At 45.8% G+C, this 21092-nt stretch overlaps 1 protein-coding gene across 2 annotated transcripts; it reads right to left on the bottom strand.

The window, feature by feature from the left end:
* Positions 1 to 49: 49 nt before the first annotated feature.
* Positions 50 to 16119, bottom strand: trim2b (tripartite motif containing 2b). 2 transcript variants are annotated; one of them, XM_062516980.1, is made up of 12 exons: positions 15917 to 16119; positions 10978 to 11134; positions 10567 to 10725; positions 9274 to 9425; positions 8686 to 8866; positions 7121 to 7895; positions 6173 to 6276; positions 5685 to 5852; positions 3485 to 3653; positions 3300 to 3370; positions 3052 to 3192; positions 50 to 2701 (listed from the first exon to the last, which is right to left on the bottom strand). In XM_062516980.1, exons 3-12 carry the CDS (start codon positions 10600 to 10602, stop codon positions 2549 to 2551), a joined length of 1950 nt encoding a protein of 649 aa, XP_062372964.1. In that variant the 5' UTR covers positions 10603 to 10725; positions 10978 to 11134; positions 15917 to 16119; the 3' UTR covers positions 50 to 2548. The 2 variants fall into 2 exon arrangements, with proteins under 2 accessions (XP_062372964.1, XP_062372963.1); XM_062516979.1 differs by having other exon boundaries at positions 10978 to 11131.
* Between the last annotated feature and the right edge of the window lie 4973 nt (positions 16120 to 21092).

Genomic DNA, 21092 nt, shown 5'->3' with positions numbered 1-21092 from the left:
GGCAAGAGAATAATTACCGGTTACAAAAAGAAATCAAGTGGAAAAGTAATCCATGATCTACTCAGTCCTTTATTGATGCGTTGTACATTAGCAGTGAAGAATTAACTGTACTGTACTGAAGGTCTCGGCTGTATGGAAACAATCTGACATCAGAGTGAAGGTAGAAGATCTATGGGAAAATTGATTCTTGTAAAGTCAGTCACATGTTGTTGATTGAACTAGCACTGCTTTAAATGGATAAAATAATTACATTTGAGACAAAATTTACGTTAAGGCTGAAATTGAGGCATGAACGATGAACATTCGGTTGAATCTTACGTCTACACAATCTTCTTCCAACGTGAACACAAATCATCATGGCTTATAAAAAATAACATTCATGATAATTCAAAACAATATCCAAATAATACTGTATAGAAAAACACAATCTGAAATAAATATACATTCTTTAAGTGCAATACTTGATAAATAACACCAGCTTCATAAATGTAAACGTTACAATGTGGAACATAATAGTGTAAAGTTGTATGAATGAGTTTGTCTGACAAAAAAGCCAACATAACATTTAAAGTGAGAATGAATCAGTGCGTTGATAAAGATGCTGCTATTTTTTATATTGTTTTTTTTGTTATTTAGCTGTAGCCTAGTGCCACGATTTGTGGTATAACACATGCAAGTTGCTCTGGTATACAGTGATAACTAACATCTAACAGGCAAGCAATATCATGCCCAAGCTTGGTCTTTATTGTGGAATGCAACAGTAAAATCCTGTCAAATGACTGACATTTCTGAATAGAGTGACTTTTCAAACTATTATTTATTAAAAATAGACAAATGTACTCTTCCTTTTTGGGACGACAACTTGCAAAACTCGCGAAATGACGAAGAGCTTATATTGAGCAGAACCCTACCTTTGTGTTGAACAGCTGTTATTTTGTATGACTGTTAGAAAAGCTATAGCCTAATTCTAAAATAGTGCATTTTCATGGACATCATTTCACTATATTGATAGCAAAAAATAGCTAAAGGGTGTGCAGACTCAAAATTACAAAGTGACAAGCAGAATATCTCTATGTAGAAATATTATAATGGACTGTGGGATCAAAGTCCAATCCACAAGTTCACTTGGCTTTAGGCAACACATTGTTAAATGCCAATTGCGCATTATTCATGAATTTGTCCCCATTAAACAAGTAGTAAAAATGATTTATGTCTCTTTTGTTAGGATTACAATAACCAGTCAATATCTATAATCTGCCTTGATCAAGCATAGGTTTATTTTGGACCAGGGATTGAAATGGACACATCCTTCGGTTAAGATATTATCAAGCAAGAGATTTTGGAGGAAGCAAAACATGCTTGAGGTGTTCTCTCCACAGGAAACAGCTATTTTAAGGGCCATGTATTATTTTTCTTGTCTTTGGACGTGAGGTGGCCTATGGGAGCTGTATTGCTTGCTGGCTGTTCCATTAATGGCACTATTATTTGATATATTTTGCGGTCATATGGTATGCTGTCCTTATATATGTTTCAAGAGATGTCAGCACAACTACAGTAACTTGTAGTGTCTTGAACAGCCATGTTGTTTGCTGTTTTTTATAACTCCGCACCGGCATGTTTTCGAGTTGTCCATACGTCTGTCAGTCCTGATCTCGTAAACGTCATATATCAACAATGCTTCTAGGCACGAGCTTCAAATTGTGTGTGAAAGTTTACTTGGACTCTAAGATGAACTGCTTTGATTGTGGAAGTCCAAGGTCACTCTGACTATATGTATGCCCTGTTCTCGTGAACACAATATCTCAAGAATGCCTTCAGGCATGTTCTTCAAATTTGGTGTGAACTTTAACATTAACTCTAACATGGACTGGATTGATTTTGGAGGTCAGAATTCATTGTCACTGTGACCAAATCTTTGTCACATTCTCGTGAACGTCTTGATATCTCAAGAATGCCTTGAGGCACGTACGTTCTTCAAATTTGGTATGAACATTCACCACTTGGACTAATCAACTGGTTCAATTCCGTACCACTCTATAATGCACATGCCTTGCCACTCAAATTAAGGACTGTGTGAAGGCATACCACTGCCGCACAGTAACTCTAGTTCTTTTCTCTGTTCTGTAATTGTTGCAATGACATAAACCAGGGTCAAACATGTTGTACTAGGCACCCAAAGGCCTAAATAAAGAATGAAACATTCCCTTTTTGCATTACAAGATTACCAGACATGCCCATTCTGAACTAAAATTCTGGTGTACTTGGTAATGGGGATGGCACTTTGCAAAATTGTTTTTTGAGATGTCTGAAATGCCCCAGGCGATGAGGACTGCCATGGGGAGAGAGGAGGCATAACCCAGTGAAAATCTCCTCTTGTTTTTAGTACAGGAAATCGGAAGTGGTGTGTGAGTGGGGGCCCTAAACAAAAGCTCCTTTGGAGCCGATTTCTGTTTTAGTTCCGTTTTGAGAAACTTTTCCAGTTTGCCAGAGACTGCGGGTGGTGGGGTGCATCTGGGGTCTGGTTGGGTTAGAAACACTTCCCCGTTGTTTATTGTAGGTAGCGGTACACCTTGAAGCAGTGGTTCCCAGAGTCGGCGACCACCACATGGCCATCAGAGGTGAGGGCCAGGCCCTGGGGACCATACAGGGGGTCAGCCGATGTGTTGATGTAGGAGAGGAAAGAGCCACTGCTATCGAACACCTGGGAGAGGGAGCAAGAAGGAGAAGATGGAGAATGAGGGATAAACCTGCATTGTGTAGACAGCACAGTCCTGCACTGGACCAGGATTCGGATGGAAAGAAAGGCTGCGGTAAACAAGGCTCACAATGGACGTAATCTAACTTCCATCACACCAAGCTTGGCCTGATACAAGTTTAATGTGGTGGAACATTTGTGTAGTGAGGAAGAATTATGATAAAATTGAAGAAAATGACAGGAAGTAGAGGATTGAAACTGTTGAATTAGATTTTCATCAGATGCTTTTTTTATCATGGCAAAGGAAAAGATGGCAGGTGGTTAAATTTCCCTGCTCATAGTGAACAACTGCCTACCTGTATCCTACTGTTCCCCCAGTCTGCCACAATGATGTTCCCATTGGCGTCTACTGCAACACCAGTCGGAGCATTGAACTGCCCATTGCCCTCACCGTTTGAACCAAACTTCAGTAGCAGTTCTCCGTCTGTATTGAACACCTGAACTCACAGAAAAGAACATTTGACCACTTTTCAATGAAATAGTGATGAAGGATTGTAGCCCATGTGATCTATTGAAACATTCCCATTATACTGTATACCCTTACCTTTACAGAATGGTTGTGGAAATCTGTGATTATGATGTCATTGTTGCCGTTCACTGCAGCGAAGTGTGGTCCTGAGAGAGAGTGGAATGAGGAAGAGTGTTAACATGGCTCAACTTGTTCAACAACTCAAGACCATTTCATTTGAATCTGCCAGGATGTTACAAGACTGCTGGCGTGCTACACACCTGCAAACTGTTTATCTCCGTTTCCACGGCTACCGAACTTGGCGACGAGCTTGCCACTGGTCTGGAAGATGAGGACGGTGCAAGCCTTGTTGTCCACCACGATGACGTGTCCATTATTGTCCACAGAGACTCCCTTTGGACCCATCAGCCTCCCGGAGCCCAGTTTACCCTTCACATACAGCAGGACATCAACAGAATTACAGAGAGCAGTCTCAACATCTCAACTAGTTGCACATGTGTTGGTCTATCACTACATAAACTAGGTGATCAGGTAGTGAATGGTGAATTGTTTTGTTGATTGATGCTGGTGGTAAAAGTAGAGAAACGCCACTTCACACTGTGAAACGAAAGAAACGACGAAAAAGTCCAACCTAGAGGAACTCAGGAGGGAACTGAAGACACTGGACATTGAAGGCGGCTGCGACAATTAGTGACAAATGTACAAGAGTAAGAAGATGAGAAGGGAATACAGGAAACATCTGATGAGGGAGATGAAACTATTTGAACTAGAGCAAGCAAGTCGTTGGAAGTGAGGAAGAGAGTAAAAGTGGAAAATGAGAGGAGGAGGAGGAGGAGGAGAGACGGGTGAAGGAGGTGAAGAAAGTGGGTCTGAGAGGGAGAGCCCACAAAGAAAAATGCATGCAACTCTTATTGGGAGAGATTTGGAATTCCTGAATAAGACAATCATTTTCAGAAGACATCAGGTCCACCAGTAGAACCTGAGGGAGACGTAGAGTGAAAGACAAGAGTGCAGCCGCCTGATAAACGGCAGAGACTGAGAAGAGAGGACGCAGAGTCCACAGAGGAAAAGAGGACGCAAATAAGACACAGGACAATAAGAGCCCCCTCTGCACGACAAAAGCAGAAGACAAGTCCAGTCCCACTGACAGACGGCCACAGAAACATGGGCGAACGGAGAGCCATCGGGGAACACTACAACCCACAGTGGAGCACAGTGGAGAGGCCAAGACCACTGAGGTACACCAGGAGTGGCGGGTGGACACCCTCAAGAGACCTGGGCCGGGAGGATGGACTGGGTGGACAGAGCACATGGGGAGGACTGACATGGAGCGACAGAGCTACAGAGGGAGAGGAGGAGGAGGAGGAGGAGGGCAGCAAGGGGCTTCTCCGGGTTTAAGAGTGCTGTTTTAGAGTACTGAAACAAATGAACATAAGCAAATATGGCACTTTTATCAAGCATGCTACATTTATTTCAATGGAAATAAACATGATAATCCAATGCAAAAAAAAATGTTATTCATTAAATGATAAATAAATGTAGATGATACAGTAAGAAAATTGTTGCTTTCAGAACTGTGGTACATAATTCCTGAGACAGTCTGATTGTCCATAGCAGACAACGTGTTGAAAGTGTTAAGGAATCTGGTGACCCACAACAGTGCAAGTGGCAGAAGCCGAACTTGTCTGGCCCTCATGTCCTACATGAACAAATGTCCCTGTCCTGTCGCCACGGTGACCAATGGCACTGCCAGCCACCAGTCCACAATGGCCTGATTATTCCCACATGCCCTTTGGGATCCGCCCAGCGACAGCTCCTAAATGAGCCCGCCACAGTCCTCTCCCTCACACCCACTCCAGTTACTGCCAATGACATCATGCACCTTTTCAGTGGCACTGATCGCATTATCTCGCGCTGCATTCTCACTCTCTTGAGGAGCTGCTGCCATGGAGATTCCTTCCTCATCATCATTTGATCTCTCCTTCTAATTGCCAACACATTTCATGGCTGCCAGATGATAGAGGCAGTGATTAGTAGTAATTACTGGACCCAGGTGGAATATATATCGTTTCCTCTGTTTTTATTCTGTCAACCGCATGGTGTTCTTGGGTGCTGTTTTGATTCTTCACTTATTCCCCAACACTAAGCTGTGAAAACTGATCTCTCTCTCTCTCTCATCTCTCTCTCTCTCTCTCTCTCTCTCTCTCTCACACACACACACACACACACACTCACTCACACACACACTCACACACTCAAACTCACACACACACTCACACACACACTCACACACACACTCACACACACACACACACACACACTCACACACACACAGACACACAGACACACACACACACACACACACACACACACACACACACACACACACACACACACACACATTGGTGTGTTACTAATGGTGTCCGGTGATTTGTTCAGTATAATAGGGGACCATCATACCTTGTATTTCCCTTCGCTGGAGAAGATGCTGACCCACTTGTTGTCATAGTCAGCGATGATGATGTCACCATTGGGATGGACTGCCACTCCTGTAGGCCGCTGCAGTTGTCCTGGCGACCGCCCTCGTACCCCAAAGCGGTTTTGGAACACCCCTTCATTGGAAAACACCTGACATAGAGCAGATATAGATGTAGTCAGATATTTTAATATGGTACAAAGAGAAATGGCATTACTTGATCACATTTCTGCCTGGAGACAATTGTGGAGAATAGAAGTGAGATGTTTTCCTCTTCACATTCTATCCTCCTCCTGTTTACAATTTTACAGAATGATTTCCAATTTACCATGCATTGAACTAATTGCACTCTGTGGAAGTTGCTCCTGTATCTTTCCTTTCCTGAGCTCAAATGAAACTCTCTTGTCCTGACAGGCCAACAGAGAGGCCTGGAGAGAGGGGCCCCCCTCACCTGCACACATTAGTGTCTCACCTGCACGCATTGGTTATTGCTGTCTGCGATGAGGATGGTTCCTGTGGCGGATGCAGCCACTCCTTGCAGGTTGGTGAACTCCCCTTTATTTCTCCCTTTCGTTCCTGGAACATACAGTAGAATAGATAGAATAGAATAGAATAGAATCATTGTGCAGCAGAACCACACAACAATGTTTCTTGTGTAGCCCAAAACAATGCTCGCTTTTACATGCACTCACACAATAAATAAAATAAGAAAACATAAAGCCATTATCAGGGCATAGAAAGCCTATCTAGAGAGTGCAACTGTGCTGTGTTATGGCCCTGGGGATGAAACAGCCTGCAGCCTGGACGTGCGTGCTCTAAAGGCCTGCCAGATGGAAGCAGGAACAAGAGATGGTTTGAGGGGTGTGTCTGATCCTGCAGAATATTGTGCGCTCGGCAGAGGCAGCAGATCTGAAAGATGTCGTCCAGTGGGGGCAGAGGAAGTCCAGCGATTTTTTCAGTTGACCTTATGATTCGATTGAGGCATTTCTGCCCTTCCCTGTGCAGTTTGCATATAGCATGCAGTCATACAGTATGATGTCATGCATGTTGCATATGCATGCACGGCTCCCTGAAAGAGGCCATCTTGGATGAAATGTGGTGATTGATGGTTATTCTTTTCACAGCAAACTCACAGAAACCTACAAGAGCTTCCTATCAGAGAATGACGATAACATGTAGGCCTACTTTAATGTCTGCCACCCCTTCTGCACCTACGCATGCAGCTAGAAGGGGCATTTGTGCTGTGTGTCACGATTACATGATTCTTTTTTTTTCTTTTCTTTTTCATTAAACTGCTAATCTTTTTTAGTTTTTTGACCTGAAGCACTGAGATAAAAAAAAAAGTGCATAATAAATCAAATGTATTATTATTATTTATTACGATTATAATGTGCTGAAAATCGGCGGCGTGAGTCCGTACCTATTTTGAAGATGAGGTCGTCCTCTATGGGGTTGGCCTTTTTCTTGGGGGTGCTGAACATGCTCCCCGCCCGCCGCACCCCTCTCTGGCGACTGCGACTGCCCGACCCCGGGGACTTGGCGCCGCGTCGCTTGGCGCCGCCCGACGAGCCGGACGAGCCGGCGTTGGCCGCCGAGGACGGCGTGGAGAGCACCTGCGAGTCGTCAGGGGAGCTGGTCACCCGCAGGTGGAAGGGGCTGCCCTTGATGTGCTGGTCGTACAGCCTCACGGCCAGGCTGAAGTTGCCCTCCTTCTGGATGGTGTAGACGAAGTCGTACGTCCCGTTCTTATTGTCCAGGATCTCCCCGTCGGCGATGCTGCCGTCCGGCGTGAAGACCTCCGCCGAGATCACGGCGTTCCCGGCCTTGCACGGCCCGCCGGCTTTGTCGCGCGTCACGATGGTGACGGAGGTGGGGATGCCCACGGCGCACTGCTCCAGCCCCTCGCCCGACGCCTCCGTCTGGCTGGCCACGGCGCTGGTGGTGACGATGGTGCCCAGGTTGTGGATGGACTTCTTCAGCTCCTCCGACTCCATGTAGAGGTCCAGCTGGTCGTTCTCCTCGGGCTGCAGGGGCAGACCCTGGCTGGCCAGCTCGCTCAGCCTCTCGGCCTCGGCGCCGTGGGTCAGCAGCACGGCCGCGTCGCTGCCCCCGTCCAGCGCCTGCTCGGTCAGGCTGCGGCTACTGGTGATGCTCTCCTCGCCCTGCAGCAGAGCGTCCAGCTGGGCCTGCAGAATCTACACAGCACACAGGGATGGACACACATGAGGGACTTATGGTCAAGAGGAAGATGCTGGACACACAAAACATGTTATGTTTGCATTGATGCATACTCATATTCACTTTACACATTGATAGATACCACAAGACTTAATGCTTAATGTGTTTTATGTCCTACATGTACTGAATGTATACATGTTTGTCTATTGATGCTACTGTATGTCTTACATGTACTGTTTCTGTCCTGCAATCCTTAATTGAGCTGTCCATGGATGCAAAAATAATTTCAGCACAAACTGACAAAGTTGTATAGTATCGTAAGATACATCTTTGTTACAAGTTACTATTTATAAATTTAAGTGAAATTTTCAAGAAGTTCTGCTCTACCCAATCAAATCTCTCAAAAAAAACAGTAGTAGTGCCTCTCATGCAGTGTTTATACGTCCTCCCTCGCTCCTCGGGCCTCGATCCTCACTGATCTACATAAAGAAAGATGGAAGAAGGGATAGACTATCGTTGTTGCCGCCCCATCATTCTTTATGTAGATCAGTGAGGATCGAGGCACGAGGAGCGAGGGAGGAACGCTGCATGAGAGGCACCTCATGACAGTGTGAACAGAATACTCCACAGCACAACCACAGGTGTGTGTGTGCGTGTGCGTGTGCGTGTGCGTGTGCGTGTGCGTGTGCGTGTGCGTGTGCGTGTGCGTGTGCGTGTGCGTGTGCGTGTGCGTGTGCGTGTGTTGTGTGTGAGTTCTGGCTGGCTGTGTGAAATGTGGACAGGAGAGCTTAAGAGTGAGCCCTGGACCTTCTGCTTGAGGGTGTAGGTGACCTCCAGCTCCATCAGCAGCACGCTCTTGCGCACGTCCAGCGTCTTGTGGAGCTCGGAGAAGGCGGAGTGGATGTCCTCCTCGATGGAGCTCCTCTGGCCGCTGAGCTGCTGCAGGATGTCTCTCAGCGACTGGCGTGCCACGGCGATCTGGGGCAGTCTGTGGTGAGGGAGAGAGGCAGGAGAGTCAGAGCATAACTCAGTTATCTCATAACGAGGCAACCATAATTCATTTCATGAATCAATCAGTCATTCAGCAATGCAACAAGTCAGTGAACTATCCAGCAGGCCCAAGAAACCACCTAATCAATCAATTAATCAATCAATCAATCAATCCTGAAGAGCGTTTATGACCAAAAGCTAGAATAAACTAAAATATATTTTTGCCCAGATCTGAGGGTCCAGATTTTTCATCCAGGTCAATATAAACAGAACATGCGATCATCTGATCATCAATGCAACATCAAGCAATCAGCTTTCCCTGAAAGCTCAGACATAGCCCTGTGTAAAGCCTTGTACTGGCACTAGGTGTGTGTGTGTGTGTGTGTGTGTGTGTGTGTGTCGCACCTGTTTGTGGCAGCGGTCACTCTCTCCTGCAGCGTGTGGCGTAGCTTCTCCACAGCGTCCGAGAGGGGCTCTGTGGTGTGGTCAGCGTGCTCGCCGCTCACACACTCCCCACACACGGGCCCAGCACATGGCACACAGTACAGCTCCACCTCCTGTGGAGAGAGAGAGAGAGAGATAGATACTTATTGGAAAGAAGTAACCAAAACACAATCTAAATTACAATGTTATTTGGCCCTAAAACATGAATACATAATAGCTACTTACCTGAGTAAACTAAAAGACCCCAAACTCAGGAAAACCATGACTATGTACAGACTCAGTGAGCACAGTCTCTCCATTGAAAAAGGCAGACACAGGCAGACCTGGCTGCCCAGAGAGGAGAGGCTGTGTTCACACTGCAGCTTGGGGGCCGTGGAGACTGAGCTCCACTTCTTAGCGGAATGCCCAAAATATGAGGAAATTATTATTCAATAAATTAAATTCAACCCTCCCTGAGTTTCTAACCTTGTCAAATGAAGATAAACTGCCTTACATCCTCGGAGAGAATAAAGATGTGGCCATTCTAGCTGCAAAATTTGTAGCAGCCTGCCACAACCTGAGGGACAGCCAGTGAGGCCATAAACACCAACAATGGTGTATATTTGTTATTATTATTATTATAATTGTTGTTTTACTTTTATGTCTTCCATGTGTACTTGTATGTCCCCTTATGCGTTAATTCCACAATTCTGTTAAACATTTATTTATTTATTTTCCCTTAAACTCTTCATGTGTACATGTAACCGAGCTTTGGCAATATTGTTCATGAAACTTTCATGCCAATAAAGCTTTATTGAATTGAATTGAATTGAATTGAATTGATAGAGAGAGAGAAGGGGAGAGAGAGAGGGAGGGAGGGAGGGGAGAAGAGAGAGAAAGAGAGGAGAGGGAGGGAGGGAGAGGGAGAGAAAGGGGGAGAAAGAGAGGGAGATAGAGAGTAAGTGAATATCATTGCTAAGGGTTTCATCACAGCGGCAGACCCATGTTGTGTTCGTGTGGAGGCATGTGCAGCTCCAGCTCCTCTTCACTACAGCGCTGTACACTAGTGCCTCATTGGGAGCTGTGCACATACTGTATAGTACCAACCAGCTATAATGGAGCACCAGCCCCATAAAGACCCTCACAGCCCTGGATATACGTGACACATTTATAGACATCGATAGGCCCTCGCCTCCATTTCGTCCTCCCACAAGACATTCAAACGACTTCAGAGAGGCAGAGACGTCATGGGTTTTTCACGGGCAGTGGTCTTACCTTGCGCTGGTGCTGTGCGCAGGTGGGCAGTGCCATCTTGTTGGGCAGAGCCTCCAGCACCGTGCACTCCTCACTGCTGCTGTCTGGGGACCTTTGCTGCGGCTCCACGGTGGCTGCTGAGGGACAAAAAGCACCCTGCGACAGGCCACGCCACTGGGGCTGAGAAACACAGCAGTCTGTAAATGTCCTATACTGTACATGCCTCAACAAAACACAACATTTGGTGTGTATTAAGCTTTTTCTGATCAAAACTTCAGAAACAAATGATCTCTTAGATCTGTTCAGAATTATGAGTATTCCCTCTCTCTCTCTCTCTCTCTCTCTCTCCCTCCCTTTCTTACGCCTACTCCTCCTGACTTCCTCTCTCTCTGTGTGGGTGTGTGTAGGTGTGTGTGGGCGTGGAGGACTCACCTCTGTGGCGCGGGGGGCGGTGAGTGGGTGAGTGGCGCTGGAGAGCGGGTACGGCTGCAGTAAGGATCAGGGGCGCAGCAGGGTGGCGCTGGGGCTGGCACTCCAGAGGTGAGGAGGGCTGAAGGCCTGCGCAGACCTCGCCATCTTACTCAAGCTCCTGCCACAAACACACAAGTTAGACGCTCGCAATCACACACACATACACACACACACATATATGAATAGACATTTGCGCGTGCACACACACACTTACACACACACTTACACTTACACACACACTTACACACACACACACACACACACACACACACATACACACACACACACACACACACACACACACACAAGCTGTTGTTGACACCTGGATGTAGAGCTCTCGGTGCGTATAGAAATGTAGGAATACTGTGTTCGAAGACGTAGACAACCAGGAAACATTTGCTTTGATGAAAAAAGTGGGTCAGACATCAGTCAGAGGGGGGGTGGGGGGGGGGCAGGGAGACGAGTCAGATCGGAGGAAAACCCCTTTTGGGGAGGATTTTACAGAGAACATTAGAATAAATTATACGCCATGAAATATCCTCCTCCTCACAAAAGAGCGCAGATCATCTCCATGGCAACCCGACGTCAGCTCCTGCATGTGTGTGGGTGAAGCCTAGTGCATGGCGGCGCAGAGCAAGCCTGTTTTAACGCCGCTGCTCGCCTCTACAGCACACACTGAAGCACTGCTGTGCTCGCTGGTGACTGACTGTTGGACTCTTCCAGGAAAAGAGCTCAGGGTCGTCTGTGTAGAGATTACCTGCATGCAAAGCACTGTGTTGCATCATAATTGTGATTTGTCTCTGTCTCAGACTATCCACCCCCCTCCACCCTCCCTCCACCCCGACCGTCTCTCTCTCTCTCTCCTCACCCCCATCCTGTCTCCCCCTGTTTTGTAGCCTCCGATTCACTGCAGTAAAACACTGCAAAGGATTATGGGACAATCAGTGTGTGTGTTCTGGGGCTTTCTGAGGAAATGTTCTGACAGAGTTGAGAGACATAGAGAGACCAGAGGACCCATTTGTAAATGCAGCCGTGTCACCATCATGGGTAATGCCAGTTAAGGATATACAGTATATGACATATATAAGGGTAAGGTTAAGGATATACAGTATATGACATACATATACAGTATATGATGTGTGCACTGTGCACATGTGTTGTATGGAATTCACATCCTTATCAGACAACATGGTGGCATTGTTTGCCCTTTCCCCTGTCTTTGATCTATTGTACACACTGTGAAGTTTAGCGTGTTCTTTCTTATTGTCTTGCACACTTCTGCTGCAGTTAGATTGTGAAAAGAAATGAAACAACGTGAGTGATACATAAGACAATGATGCATAGCTCTGTGCTCTCCAGACTATACATCCAGAGGAATACCCTTGTCATGATAGTGTTTTCAGTTTAAGAGATAGAAAGGAGCTTTTGATTAAAAGTAGAAAGCTAATTAGTAAACAATCAACAGTCTTGCTTTACAGGTAATGCAGCTCAAACTGCAAAAAGCAATCTGGCCTGCTAATTTAGTTAGAATGTGTGTTCATTTCCCCTCAACAGAACAGTGCATGCAATCAAGCTCTAACTCATCTCTTACTGTGAGATAATTGATCAAATCACAGATACAGTAAATCTACTACAAGTATGTACTCCAGGTTCAAGCAGTGCTGCAGAACCCAAAGAGCAGAGGAGAGCAAAGCCTAATGAAGAACTCCAGCATGCCAGCGGGCACAGACACTCCTCTCATTGACTGAGCCCAATGAGTAATAATAGAGCACAGCAGCACACAGAAAACCCTTCCAGCAAAATGAGAGTAAGGTAGACTAAATGAGAGATAACGAGAGGATGTGGAAAGAGAGAAAATCTGTTTTGTTTCCAAAACATATACTAGGCCTAGTGTTTTATCCTATTAACAAATACAAAACAACATACAATAACAACAACAAAAAAACACTATTTATGCATAATTTTTGCACTGCTGGTCCATATAGAAATCCGTTAGTAGTATTATTCTCTGAGACCATTTACTTACTGTATGTCTGACTATCAACTACCACAGAGAATAGTAATGTGTAAGTGATTATACTTTCATGACATGATCAACCCCCACAGTCTAATTAGCAGTACTAAATTAACATACAGTCCTTTTCTATTCATAAGAACCCATCCCTGAACTCTCTGATATAATGTGGTTTAACAAGACACTGGGTATATTGTAAGACCTTGGGACAGCTTGCTTGGTCAGCTCAAATTTAAACAGAACAAGAGCCAGCCATTCTTAGTCACTGGCATTGGCAGTTTTGGGGTAATACCGTCTGAGCAGAGTAGTGTTGTTACAGTGATAATGAGGCGTTTACAAGAAACCACAATCTGGATGGTAATCCAATCCAAAAGCAGAAGAATCGTGAGCTATATCTTTAGCCTGCGGTTTGGACTAAGTGTGTCATGTTATACTGACTGAAGGGTTGCGATTTATGTGCAACTAATCAGTTAAGGGGCCTGAAATCTGGTCAGTGTGACCAGATGACTTGTATGAGTATGCTAATGTTTGAATGCTAGCTGTGCTAGCTCTGTCACTGCTAAAGAGAAGACATGACTCATGGTTCAACTGAGTGTCCCAAGTGAAATACACATGATCTTCTCCATCACTGTGGTTAACACTACAGGCTGAATTAATATGGTATCCTTTGTGTAATCACACACCCATATCTTATCATACTGAGTATAAGATTATACTTTAAAGGAACAGTAATGCAATAGATTGAGATTTACCACCCAAATGTTGTATTAGAAGCCTTTGTAACATAGGCCTAATCTTAAAAATGTGTGAAATTGCCTACAAATTTGTGAAAACATTGTAGGCAATGTTGTAATTCTAACAGGAATTGTTCATTTACAAACCAAAGAGCTTAGTCATTGAGTGCTAAAATACAGCATATTCAATTCATAACACAGAAGTTTTAGTTTTATACCAGCCAAGGTGCTAAGTTAGACAATGACAAACCCTGATATGAAAAATGATACGAAAAACTCTCCCCCCCTCTCTCTCTCTCTCTCCTCTCTCTCTCTCTCTCTCACACACACACACACACACACACACACACACACACACACGCACGCACACGCACGCACAGTTACACATACACACAGATATATATTTACCCCTTGGGAAAGGATTGTGACCCTTGCCCCTAATCCCTAAAATACCCTCCTCATTTTACAAGATCACATTAATCAGGTTTGTTTTTTTTATTCTGGAGAGCAAATCTCTCTCTACAGCCACCATATGTCATAGCCTCATACTGACAAATTAAAATATTACTTTTGCCACAAGTAATTCTGTTTGGCAAGGAATCATAAAAAGAAGAAATATGGTTTAGTGCCGGGTAATTTAATCAATCTCCTCCCGTTATAATGTGAAATGTTAAATCTTGAAGCAATGACTGATGTGACCAGATTTGACCCTTATCCCAGTTTTCTATTTTGAAATTATGAATAATCTGGGTGAGGAGCAAAGGACAGATGAGGATTGGCAGGCATGGATTTGCAGGGTGTTTTGGAGCAAATCTGTTGTATATTGGGCTACTGTCAATCTGGCTCAGAGATCAAAAACCTGCCAGAGCTCAGGTTTGCTTCCATTCAGGCAGTATCCATGGCCATCTACAGGGGTCCTGCTTTTAAGAACCATTATCAATCTCAGTCATGATGAAGCTAAAGAGCAAAATGCAAGAAAATGTATTTAATGTGTCCCGTACATTACTGTTTTCACCACCTTCATCACTCCTTTTCTCTGTACCCCCCCCCCCCCCCCCTTCTTTCCACGTGGACGTTTTTTTTTAACACACATTTCTGTCTTGATATTTGCTTCATCAGCTCTACCTCTGTCCTCGTGGCACATTCGGACGCCAGTGACACAGTTTTCACTGAAGCCTAAGAGACATTGACATTCCAAGGACATGCAGCACAACACGTAAACATCCATCAGACAGCTAATTGTGGGAACTCAAAGTGACAGAGAGAGGGACGGTGTCATAGAAAGTGTGTGTGTGTGTGTGTGTGAGAGAGAGAGAGAGAGAGAGAGAGAGAGAGAGAGAGAGAGAGAGAGAGAGAGAGAGAGAGAGAGAGAGAGAGAGGGTGTGAGGTGGAAGGACAGCAGGAGGGGGTAAGAGAGAGAGAGGGGGGGGAGAGGGGAGAGGAAGGGAGGGTGGGGAACTCGATGGCCAGAGGAAGCCATTTGAAGGCACTGAAGCAGAATTCCCTGTGGCTAATATTGTGGCTCCAGTCGAGTGCAAAAACTGCACCAGCACCAACGCTCCACCAGCCTGTTTGCTCTCACCAAGCAGCCTCATGCAGCGCCTCACACACAGCCAGGGCGCTCAGCACAGCCAAGGCACCAGCAGCTCTCACTCACACACACTCACACACATGCCTGCACATATGAGCACAGTCAAGGAACACACACACACACGCACACAAGTGGACCAAAAAACACACACAGACACAGACACACACACACATACACAGACACACACACACATACACACACACACACACACACACACACACACACACACACCCAAACAGGTGACTGTGTCTAGACAGTGTGAGAAATGAGTGAAGATTTGAGGCCTAGCTCAGGCTAGCAATGCAATCAGTCTGAGAGCATCTCTGCTTTACACCCTCTCTGCCCCTCCCTCCCTCCCTCTCATCTCCTCTCCCCTGTGGTCTCTACACACATGCTGCTTTCCTCTCTCTCACTCTTCCTCCCTTTTCTCCTTTTCCTTTCCATCCATCCATCTCGTCTCTCTTCTCCTCCCTCTCCATCTCTCCTCTACTCCCCCCCCTCCATGTCATTTTCTGCGTCCTCCCCTCTCCCCTGCTTTCCCATCTTTGCTCAGGACCTTACCTTGATGTTGCGGCGGCTGAAGGAGCGGAGAGCTGAGAGCGTGTGCTCCACGTCGTAGAGAGACATGTCGCGTCCGTGTGATGGGGGCTGGGTGTGCGCTCAACAGCGTGTTCCACGCATCTCCTCGCCTCCTCTCTGCTATCCTCCTCCTCCTCCTCCTCCTCTCTCTCTCTCTCTCTTTTTTTCCCCTCCTCAGCGCTATGGCAACAAAAACAGAGGCGATCAGCAGCACCAGCTAGCGAGAGGGGGAGTGGGGTGGGGAGGCGGTACTCAGTTGCTGGAGGAGGGAGGATTAGCCAATCATGGAGCAGGGAGGCCTGCCACACCAGCTGCTTTGTCTTCATTGGCTCATGTCTGTGTCTGTCATCATCTCTCTCTCTCTTCCGTTACATTTCCGTTTCGTTTCACCTCTCTCTCTCTCTCTCTCTCTCACTCACTCACACACACACACACACACACACACACACACACACACACACATTGTGACTATTCACTCATAATAACTGATTTGACAATATTAATAAAATAAACTCATGGTACTGTCATAGTATAACTGATATATATATCTAAATATATACAGTATATATATATCACAATTATGCATATTACAACGGCATTGATTGACATACAATTGCATTATATAGATTTGAATTAAAACACTGCCACATAACCTCACAGTAATCACTTAATACCATTAGTACTTAATGGAGGATAATAACAAACCAAAACAGACCCTTGGGATGGAATGCTTATTCTCAGCCTCCTCAACTGCCAGGGCTGCTCTTGCCTGTATTCACCCTGTTTCTAATACAAATGTTAACAGGAGTAAAAAGATGATTGTGAACATTGTGAATAGCTTGTATTTCTGTGACAATATAAATTATTTTTGAGATTTGGTTTCTGAACAATCACATCCTCCTTGTGAAAACAGAGATGAGGGCCATACAGGCCATATCTGATAGCCAGAGGATATATACTTTTACTCAAAAGCCATTTTAAACAACCTTATTGTCAGAATACATCTCTAGGTTTTGCCAAGTTATGTCAAGATTATAATATCAGGATTACAATTTGATTGAAAAGTATTTCTTTGGAACATTCACTGCATTCCTAAATAGCAGGCCTGCACAGCATATCAGTCAAACAATGCAATACTATTTCTCACCACAGGGTGGCAGACAATGAGTGCCTAATTTTCTCAGTGCTCTTTCCTTCCACAAGACAGTGTTCGAAAGCCAAGGAATCACATCAGAATCAGTCAGCATGTTAGCCTACTGAGAAACAACCACAGTTTTGATAAACATCATGTCACAGCGTAGGAAACGTGATTGAATAGCCACACCACCATATTGTAGTCTTTCTCTTAATTTTTTGCAAAATTCCTCATCTTTTTTATGACTAAAAAACTATGTTTTCGTTTTTTTTTTTTTGGTAAAGTCCAACAATATTGGATCCTGATTTTTCTGTTTCTGGATTATGATTACAGGTAGTTAACATGCCAGACTGGCACTTGGTGACCTGCATGGGAGGACAGACAGACTAAGAGCAACTGTGCTGCACACGTTATACAGTACACTACTTATCCAAGACAGCTCTGCTTCACAACCTTCATCAGTGCTATTGGAATGTGGGTGTGCATATCTGGCTTCATTCTGTTCTGCTGTCCAGAAATCCATTGATAAAAACCCTCATTCATTATTATAACAAATATCCCAAATATATTTCTGTTTCTCTAGTTTTCAAGGAAAGTCTCTCTCTCTCTCTCTCTCTCTCTCTCTCTCTCTCACTCACTCACTTACTCACTCACTCACTCATTTACTCACTCACTCACTCACTCACTCACTCACTCACTCACTCACTCACACTAACACACACACACACACACACACACACACACACACACACACACACACACACACACACACACACACACACACACACACAATAGCCCAGGACTACTAAGAACAAACTGAAATATGGCATCAATAATTTAAGCAACTAAAAGTAGAGCAAGACCTCCAAAAATGTCACACACGCACACACACACTTACACACAAGCTAGACATACAGTAGGTCCTACACACAGATGCCATTGGTTGCTCATGTGTCTCTATAGTTGTACTACCATGGTACACACCAATATCTGATATCTGATGTCCTGACATGTCACACAATACCATAAGATGTGAGTCTCTTTCCACCTCAATCCCTCTCCCCCCCATAAACATGCACATACTGTACACACTTTCATAAACATACTGACAATAATCTCTCTCTCTCTCTCTCTCATACACGCACGCACGCACACGCACACACACACACACACACACACACACACACACACACACACACACACACACACACACACACACACACACATGCTCTTACATGCATGCACAAGTATCATTGAACAGTTCACTGTAAAAAGCAGACCTGTATAAAACATGAATGAGATTCTCTGTGAACACGTTCAACATCAGATGTAATGAAGTGTGACATGCAACTAAAAACTCTGTGTGTTGTGTGTGTGTGTGTGTGTGTGTGTGTGTGTGTGTGTGTGTGTGTGTGTGTGTGTGTGTGTGTGTGTGTGCGTGTGTGTATCTAGGCCTGTACGAAGACAGGAGGCAACTATTGTATCCGTCTCTTGTATGCCTTTGGACAGACTGGCTTCCAATTCAGTGCTAATGAACAAATAAACACATATGCAATTGATGCTTACTGTTCATATGTTTAACTCTCAGTTAATAGCTGACAGACTCGTATATGCATCAGAAATGGTTTATTCAGTGTCAAATATAATAGTTCCAGTGATGTATCTGTGCTCTCTCTCTCTCTCTCTCTCTCTCTCTCTCTCTCTCTCTCTCTCTCTCATGCAACTGGAAACAAAACATGAAACATTAATCATCAACCCAAATAGAAGTGAGAGCACTGCACAACTAAAAACCACTCACTCACACACAAGCACACACACACACTGGCAAACACACACACGAAGACCCACGCACACATACACGTACGTCTATAAATCCATTTATACTGAGCAGGGAGATGGGCGGCAGTGAATACTGTGACCTCATTCAAAAAAACTACACATAAAAAAGGTACAAAGTGAACACACAGACCTACTTTACCAAACTGACTCTGTGTGTGTGTGTGTGTGTGTGTGTGTGTGTGTGTCTGTGTGTGTGTGTTTGTGTGTGCGTGCGCGTGTCAGCACGTGTACGTGCGTAACAGAGATTGAGAGAGTGAGAGCAAAAGAAAGAGTATATTTGTGTATTTGTAAGTGAATGTTCTGGTGTGTGTGTGTGTGTGTGTGCTTGTGCTTGTTTCTGTGTTTTGGAAGCACATCTGTGTTACTATATTTACTTCCCAGCCTATCAAAATTTGACATATCTGGACTACACACATGGATTGCAACCAAGTTAATATTGATTTACCACAGGATTCAAATTAATGAGTTCACAAGTGACTGTGAAACTGTGGTGTGTGTCAGTGCCCACCCCCCCCGCGCCCAAACACAGGCCAACAGTTCTGATTTAAGGGCCTCCGAGTGTCAATGATCAGAGGTCAAAGGTCAAGCGCTATGATGTTTGCGCCTGCAACAGCAAGAGGAGCAGTGGAACCAGCAGCGGCACCTCCTCCTCGGCCGGTGTGCGCCCCGTGCTGGGCTCTCCTTCTCCTTCTCCTTCTCCTTCTCCTTCTCCGTCTTCTCCTTCTCGGACGCCGACCTCTGGAGCGTGTGCAGCCGGAGCTCCAGCTGCTGAATCTGCGCCTGCAGGTGTCTCTGCACGGCCGAGCCCAGCGCCTGCCAGTCCAGCGTGGCGCCGTACACCTCCCACGTCAGCCCCTGGGCATCCCACGTCACCTCGCGCACGGGCCCGCCCTTCTCCTGCCGCGGACCCTCCCCCGCCTTATCTTTCACTTCTGATTGGTCCGAGGAGGTGTCAGGCCCGTCGACGGGTTTCCCTGACAGAGAGGGGACCGTTGGTTTCACGGACACAGTCAGGGGCGGGCACTCCCCTGAGGTGCTTTGTGATTGGCTGGAAAGCTCAATCTCAATCTGACAGACGTACTGTGAGGACGGACGTTGGCGTGCTATTGGCTTGTTAGGACGCATGGCCACAGCGTTTTCCTCAGTATTGAGGTTCACACCGGTGACGTCAGTGAGATGGTTGTCCAGCTGCGATGCTGTTACCATGGCACCGTTGCAAAGGTCATCGGAGACTTGCACCCCGACGTCCTTTCCCAGCCCTTCCAGACCAGTCATGGTGGCCACACTCTTCCCCACCTCTTTGCTCTTCACTCCTCCTTTCCCTTCGTTCTCTTTCCCTTTCTTCTCCACGCTCTTCTCTCTCTGTGCCGCCGTTTGTCGCTCAGTGACCTGCGCTGTTGTTTGGCGTTTGGTTTTCGGGGTGCCGCTGTGTTGACTCCCTGGAGCGGATGTGTTGTGTGTTGTCTGGCTGCTCAGAGAGGGTGTGTGTTCCTGCAGAGTCTTTGTGGTGGTGTGTGAGGGTTTGTGTTGGGCGTCCCCTGTGTGCGGCCCTTCCCTTTGGGCATGAGGCTTGTGCGTGTCTTTGAGCTGCGGCTGTGGACTGTGTGCCTGCGTGACCGTGTCTTTGTGCAGAGTGCGTGGAGAAGGTACGTTTTTGACGCCTTCCTTGGGTGGGTGTTGGGAATCCTGCTTGACAGGGCTGGTCTGTTTTGTCTCCTGCATTACCTCTTGGTGAACTATAGAGGGCACTGTGACAGGTGTGACATCTGCTCTCAGGGCATGAACCAGATTCCCATCGTCACTGACAGGAGATAGGTCATCCGACAGGGAGAGAGGTGTGCTTGAGGTGTTGCTTGGCGACTCTTTCATCGACGTCTTGGAGGACGATTTGCTCATCTTCGGTGACACTTTAACCGGTATATGGGAAGCTGCTAGCTTGTTGTGATTCTTGGAGTCTTTAGCTGCAGTTTGAGAGGTGGAAGCCGCGCTGTTGGTCTTAGGAGAGTCTTTGACCGGGATCTGAGAGGTTGTCGCCGCTCTGCTGTGTGGAGTCTTTGGAGACTCTTTTGCTGGCACTCGAAACGTTGTCACCACCAGGTTATGTCTGGAGTTGCCCGTCCTGGGTGAATCTATGCTGCTGGCCAGTACCCTTGGGCTGTTAGGAGACTTGTGCAGTTTAGGCTC

Source organism: Sardina pilchardus, chromosome 16 (assembly GCF_963854185.1).
Source record: "Sardina pilchardus chromosome 16, fSarPil1.1, whole genome shotgun sequence".
NCBI classification, from domain to species: Eukaryota; Metazoa; Chordata; class Actinopteri; order Clupeiformes; family Clupeidae; genus Sardina; species Sardina pilchardus.
This window is presented reverse-complemented; position numbering and strand designations above follow the sequence as displayed.

Coding starts and splice junctions, on each gene's coding strand:
- trim2b (XM_062516980.1), bottom strand. CDS start 10,602: ATGGCACTGCCCACCTGCGCACAGCACCAGCGCAAG. Junction 6,277..7,120: donor CGACCTCATCTTCAAAATAG/GTACGGACTCAC, acceptor TGTATGTTCCAG/GAACGAAAGGGAGAAATAAA. Junction 3,193..3,299: donor TCCACAACCATTCTGTAAAG/GTAAGGGTATAC, acceptor CTGTGAGTTCAG/GTGTTCAATACAGACGGAGA.